The following is a 7265-nucleotide window of genomic DNA, read 5'->3' as shown; positions in this document are numbered from 1 at the left end:
AGAAATTACAGCAATAATGTTTACAAAGAATAAAAATAGAACAATAAAATAGAAGCCTATTTAAAATTGAATTACCAATATTGTGATACATTAATTAAAATTAAAGTAATGCACTTTTATAGCAACAATAAGATAATATATTTTTTAAATACTCTAGGAATTAATATATATGTATATTCCTAATATGCATGAAATATTGTGTACTTACATTTTTATTAGGTATCTCGCGTGACATAGTGTTTCCGATGCCGAGGCAAGACCCTCTTGTATATCGATTTATGTATTGTGGAAGAAACCATGATACTCTCTTATTTTTTGACGGGTCATATAAATGTTCGTGATTACCAAATTCTATTACTTGCGCATCGCCACATATTCCTTTAAATGCAAAGATATTGTATTTTTAATGCATGCAAAATCGAATACATGTATTTAAATAAATTTGAAAAATGAATTTCGATTTCTTACCTGGTGCGCGAAGAAAATACGGAGGGGCCAACAGATCAGGACATTCAACTACACTGGCGGCAACGTGATTAAAGTAAGGAGCCAAACCATACTCCATAGCTATTATGACATAATATAATACAAAGACATATATAAGGTATACAATACTGGTAGTGTCTTCTAGTTAATTTGCACAATACTGGCGGTTTCAGCAACCGTGCAGTAAAATGCCTGGTGCAGTTCGGATCCATTCTTCCCTCTTGTCAAACAAGGATCTTGATTTATTTCAAATAAGTTTCTATCAGCCGATCTGTTAGAAAATACATTTTTTCGGGACAGGTCGCCTTGTTATCTTTTAGAGACAGCTCTAACATAAATAAATGACACACACATTGTCAAGTACAGAATGGTCAGACCAATTTTCTACATCTGGATCCGAATAGATCCAGGCATCGTTCGGCGATGGTTAAAGTATTACACATATATCATGTACGTACCAGAGACAAGTTCCTCGAGATCAGGTTGATGCAAGCTGCATGTCATATCTATGACTTCTGGGAAATTATCATCGTTTTGCATATTTACGTTGTCATACTGCATCCTGCATCTTGCCATCTTGTATTGTGCTCAGCTTATCAGAGTTGATATAAAATTATTAAATAAGCAAATTTAATTAAAACGTAACGTAATAATTGAAGAATTAATAAATTTGAGAGATTAATAATTAAAGAACTAATAAGAGAATAGTTATAATGTAAGGATAACGCTGATTAAAATAATAAAAAAGTATTAATAATAACGCAATATATAAACCATAATTATGTTACAATGTTGTAGAAAAATGTAATTATTTTAACGAGTCATATTAAAAATCATCCAAGCAATAAATGGATTCTGTATAAATTGTAATGGCATTTTAAATTTTAACAAATTCCTTTTGGGATAGAAATATAAAATTGAACAAATTATTTTTATCAAAAGTTTGAGCTTAAATAAAATTTGATTTATTCATGTTTTTAACTAACGCATTAATTTTTGTAAATTATATTGTAAAAATGTTTCGCAAAGGAAACAGTGCTTTACGTGTCGAGTCTTTTTTCTCTGTTCTTTCCTTTAACCGCTTTAACAGATGAGCAGTTGACATAATTATATTTAAGCAGAAGGAGAAAGAGAGAAAGAGAAAGAGAAAGAGAAAGAGAAAGAGAGAGAGAGAGAGGGGGGGGAGTTGGGGAGTAGATATAACTTTCATAACATAATTCAAATTTGTGTGTTGGAAAATGTACGTGTTGTGGAATACATTAAATAAAACGTATTTTAATGATAGAGCAATACTGATGATTTGACGTGATGTTTCACATAACATTTTACGTACCTCGGTAACATGATTTAATGTAGTGAAAGGAATATTAGTTATACATTTGAACATCATGCATGGATGTACCTAAATATATGAGGATTTATAATGGGGTTTATACTTACTGCAAAATACGTCGTGAGAGAAATAATTGCAATTGCAGAGAGATGTTTAAATCTGAATTATTCTACCAAATCGTTAGAGAGTGATGTTATTCCTTTCGCAGAACACACAAGATTGGTAACTGCAATGAAACATTTGGCTTGGTAAGAATGTGTTTTCCTTCCAAACATAACAGAAGGTATGTGGCAGTGGCTTATATACAAATATAATGTCCTAAAGGTCATAAACTAATGAGGAACAGGTCGAGTTTTGTCGAAATTTTTTCAAATTAATGGTTAGCGCCGCCGGCGTCTGATGTCGATCGAGCTTTGTTTCGCACAGTCAACGTACTCGTCGATATTATATTTGTTTTATGAGAAATGGACCCTTATTATTTCATCAGATACATAACTGTCTCTACTTGCCTCTGTAGTTACTCGTCGAAAAATAAACTTTTGTACCTTTTTTTCTTTGTCCCTGTTGCTTTGTGCGAACAAAACTTGCAGGTACACTTTTATTGCCGAAATTACTGCTATTACCGATAAAACGCTGACGGATATTGAAAAGCACTAAGCGCAAGAACCCGACATTCTTGAATCAATTTTCCTTGTCTTCTCTTTTTTTTCCTCTTTACCGAGTGAAATGCGACGATGCTGACGCTGACATTGTCCAACAAGAGTAAGTTATTCAATGGAAGCATTATGGCTTAACAATTTTTTAAGGGGGCATATACACCTAGAATGGTGTATGGAATGGTTTATGGAATTTTTGCAGTTTTCGTTTGCGTTTTCGCAATTTTCTTGAAGCTTAGGATCTGAAGAATATGTGGTGACAATTTCAAGTAAATATTTCAAGAAATAACTAAGTTATGGAAGAAAGAGTGCACGCTTTTGTTGGACGCGCGCCGTGCACGTTTCTCAAACTGGTACCCAAAACATCTCGAAAACCACTGAACCGATTACCTTGAATTTTTGTGTGCTTATTGTACACATAATTATCTAGTTTTTGTCGTAGGATTTTTTTTTATTGCTTACTTTTTGTTTTATGGGCAAATTAAGAAAGAATTTTTCCTTCAAAAATTGCAACGTTAAATTCATATGTTCGCCATTTTGTCAAAAATTGATATTTTCAAAATTGGCTACGACGAAGACTAGATTATAGTATCTATTTTAAGAATCATTTTGGTTTTTTTGTTTTAGATGATTTTTCAAGAAATGGAAATGGGTACCATTTGCGGTAATTTTTTGGTGACGCTCCGAAAAAATGTTACAACTTTTTTAATTTTGAAAATTTTTTAATAAAAAATTCAAACATATTCTCGAAAGTACGTACTTTTTACTAGAAAAAAAATCCGACTCTAAAATTCAAACAGTTCCTCTAAAAAAAATCCTCAAAATGACCTTTTTTTCCCGCTCCTAGGTGTATATGCCCCCTTAAGTTGATTGTCTTCTTGAACAATTGCATAAACCATTTGAAATTGAATGTCTTCCGGTTTTTATGTTATGCATGGTTACCGATCTTTTTCAATTAAGTCATACAAAATTATGTCATAAGAGCTAATCGATCCATGTTACTGATTAATCCAATTATTTTTGAGAGTTGCTTTTTGTATATTGTGATGAATAGTCTCAAATTGTTATGCGACATTTGTTTTAATTATATATTTATGCTAGAAAAAAGAGATAAAAACTTTTATTATAATATTTTGATAATATCCAATTTTTTAGAAATACATATTTCGCCTATTGTATGTAAACGCCAATAAATAATCAAATATTTAACTGAAAGATATGTTTATTACTTGTTTGTTTGCACTATTAATTAATTAAGAATTATAAAATACATAGTCAACTTAATATCAGCAAATTATGAGCGCCGATTAATTCAATATTTGTACATAATGTAATTCAACTGATCAATAAAAAATGAAATAAAGTATTTTTTTATCTGAATATGTACATCCGCATGTTATTGTGGATATGTATAAATTATAATTGAATATTTATAGCAACATTCAAACTATATCGATGCGAACTTTATTTGCCTTTTGGAATAACGTAAGCTTCATCACTACCTTCGCAAGTACTTGTAATAATAAAAAATGTCGTTGTCTCACGAAGATCGAAATCGCGTTGTATTCGAGCCCAGCCGACATTGCCGTGATCAGCCACGATTTCCATCAAGAGATGATTTTGACGACGAACTTGCCCTTATCCTTGAGCAAATTTTCCTTTCTTTTATTCTCAAAGAGTACATTTTATATAATTTAATTTATCTATACGCATATCTACATAAATATATTTAAATTTGTGGCATAATGTGCAACAACGCACACATTTTACAGAAAGAAACACGAACGATTAGTTACATTATTAGATTATAAATTTAGATATATAGACTATAAATCAGTCTCTTATAAAGTCTATTAATTTTCTATACAATTTTCAAATATATTTCTTAGTTTAAAATAAAAATAACTTGATATTGCTTAAAAAAGGAAGTTTAGTATCTCAATAAAAACGAAATTTACGAAAATTATCAAACGTTTATTATTCTAATTCTAAATTATTAGTATTTTGACATTCTTGACAATAAACATGTGAGAACCATAACATTATATACGCAATTGACTTTCATTTCAGAAGAAGAATTTTCGATTCTACTCTCATTTCTTTATTTTCCTCTCTAGTTTTCCCTAATTCCATAAGTACTTAGCAAGTTGTATAACATGCCACGAAATCGGAAACACGTGCGAATATAAATGTCAATACAATGCATTCAATATATCGGATATGTCGCGACTTTTTAACTCTTAGTCGAAACTATAATTTGTTTTAGTTTTATAAAAAAGTTATAATATTATAAAATGCAGTTATATAAGTCGCTGTCAGATGCTGTTGCAACATAAGGAATAAAGTAATCCAACCAATCTTTCTTTTTTTTTAAGTTTGTTAGTGTTTTCTTGTTACTCAGCACATTAATTAAAATATAAAATATTTAATTTCTCTTTTATTTGAAATATGTGTATGTTAAAAAAATATTTGTGTTATTTCATTGCATAATTTATCAAAATGTTTCTTACCTCGGATTTAAAAAGGTACTAAATGTAGATCTTTTTTATAAATTTAAAAAATGCCTAAAAAAGGAATTTGACTTTGTTAAGTGTTAAAAATTCTATTGTTTTAAGAGGAATAAGAGTAGTTTGTATAAGATTTCATTTATAATATTATCAGCCACGTTGCTTGGAAGACAGAAATAGAAATTAAAAATCAATTTCCTCCTTCACTTCACCACTTCAGCTCCAACGCGATGGAGCTTAGACACTACATTGAAATATCCTCTGCATTCTATCTCATGTGCACTGGTACTTGTAAACAATCTACTACCCTTGAGTTGTTCGTTAGGGTTCCGTAATATATGGCTACTGAGCGCGTTAACCGTACAAAACTAAAAAGTATGTAATTTATGAATTTTTCACAATGTATCAGTTTTGAGACTTAAATATGTGTATAACGTTAACGCCGAAACAATCAGCAAAACAAGCGCATAAAATTTATATGTATAACACTGATACGTTGATCGTGATGTGTAATTGGTGTGTAAAAGAATTACAATTTGATAAGAATAATAAATAATTGTAGAGATATTAAAATTTATAACTTAATGTCGATTTGAACGATGGTCGATTTGAACATAAAAAGTATATAATACAATGACTTAATTACCTTTTCGTGATATAAACGTTCGTTATGTATAATATTTAATTCGCTAAAGCTGAACATTGTGCCATGAACTACCACAGGTGCGGAAATTTCGAAATTACGGTTCCATCCATTAATTTCTTCCTTATTTTGCAACAGAGTTTGCGAAAAGGTTCGTGGCATAACGGAAGCTAATACCTTTCCACTGGTTATAAAAAGCAGTCCGCTCAAGCCTGCAAGACCAAACACAGAAAATTCGTTTATCTGTTACGATGTTTAGAAATTAACTATTGATTACTGTGATGATACTTTTTTTCTACTAACTAGATACATTTGATTAGGTTCCCAGGTAGCAGACAATCGTCATAATAACGTGATTCTTACGTCATTTTATGACGTATGTTACGTCATTTATTCTTAAAGTTTAACGTAAAAATGACGTATTTTTCACGGTCCTGAGTTACATTCCAAAGACGTCATTTTCTGACGTTTTATTGACGGCAAAAATAGGTTCAATGTACGACATACCGGTTTCTAGAAATGTTTTTTATGAAATTAAAATTTTAAAATGTCTACTTGATAAACGTTTATAAAAAAATGTTCTTTTTCTTTATCTAAGAAAAAAAAGCTTTTTTAACTGTTTCGTTACATGCCATGTGCGTATAGCCACTCTCAAGGCGGTCACCCATCCTAGTACAGTACCGCGTCCGAGGCTGCGTTCCGATATTCACTGTCAGTACTGAAAATCTATAGTGTACGTTACGTAAACTATAGATTTTCAGTACTTGCAGTAAATATCGGAACGCAGCCCGAGTCGCTTGACTTCGATGATCCAGTGGACAGTGACGATCTTCTCATCCTGATGCTTCGATCCTTATTAACTCCACTTGTCTATAACAGGTACATCTTTAAAGTGTTCAAAAATCTTGTAATGATATCTTCTTGATAGTTATAACACTGCATGAAATAGTTGTCATAAAACTATAATTACACACGCAACTAGATCCACTTATACCATAAATTCACCACGTCAATCATAAAATTACGAAACACTTTATAAATGTTGGAATATTCCTGTGAAAAATACTGTGAAAAAATGACGTAAGAATCACGTTATTATGACGACTGTCTGCTACCTGGGAAGTCAATTAAACGTCTATATAATGTCATTTTACAAAGTCTTTTTGACGTATTAAAACATGACGTTAAATATACGTCCCTTAATCGACGAATAACGTTACTGACCAATTATGACCAAATATTGACGTCAAAATGACGAGTGCTTGCTACCAGGGTTGTATCATACCGACACGAGCCGTCGTATCAGCATCAGCTATTAAGTAATGAAGGCGAAGTGAGGCCCGGATTACGTTTAAGATTTCCACATTAGGGTCGCGATTTCCTTTTACGTACACTTCAAGGACCTTATCCTGCTTGCCATTGCAAACGTAAACGCTACCATAGAGATCGCAATATACAGGACCCCAGGGATGACATTGCGTTTCGACCTGCCCTTCTTCGTTTAGAAAAATATAATTGCTTTCCTGCTCATTGAGAGCAATTAATTGTTCTTCCGATTCCGACGAATGCATAAAGTTCATACCGACCTGTAGCAGAAATTACAGCAATAATGTTTACAAAGAATAAAAATAGAACAATAA

General features: G+C 31.6%; 2 protein-coding genes across 2 annotated transcripts; both read right to left on the bottom strand.

The window, feature by feature from the left end:
- Positions 1-208: 208 nt before the first annotated feature.
- Positions 209-2013, bottom strand: LOC112463122 (ester hydrolase C11orf54 homolog; the record flags this gene model as incomplete). The annotated part of the gene is made up of 4 exons (XM_025029317.1): positions 1927-2013; positions 945-1078; positions 469-567; positions 209-378 (listed from the first exon to the last, which is right to left on the bottom strand). Coding segments are annotated over exons 2-4 (387 nt in total), but the record flags the coding sequence as incomplete, so codon positions are not given.
- Positions 2014-5051: 3038 nt separating this feature from the next.
- Positions 5052-7211, bottom strand: LOC112463123 (ester hydrolase C11orf54 homolog; the record flags this gene model as incomplete). Its single annotated transcript, XM_025029318.1, has 3 exons — positions 5052-5350; positions 5629-5837; positions 6911-7211. Coding segments are annotated over 3 exons (675 nt in total), but the record flags the coding sequence as incomplete, so codon positions are not given.
- Between the last annotated feature and the right edge of the window lie 54 nt (positions 7212-7265).

This window comes from Temnothorax curvispinosus, unplaced genomic scaffold (assembly GCF_003070985.1).
Source record: "Temnothorax curvispinosus isolate PA1 unplaced genomic scaffold, ASM307098v1 QBEX01013044.1, whole genome shotgun sequence".
In the NCBI taxonomy this organism is placed as follows: domain Eukaryota; kingdom Metazoa; phylum Arthropoda; class Insecta; order Hymenoptera; family Formicidae; genus Temnothorax; species Temnothorax curvispinosus.
Note: the sequence above shows the minus strand (reverse complement) of the source record. Positions and strands in the feature narration are given on the sequence as shown.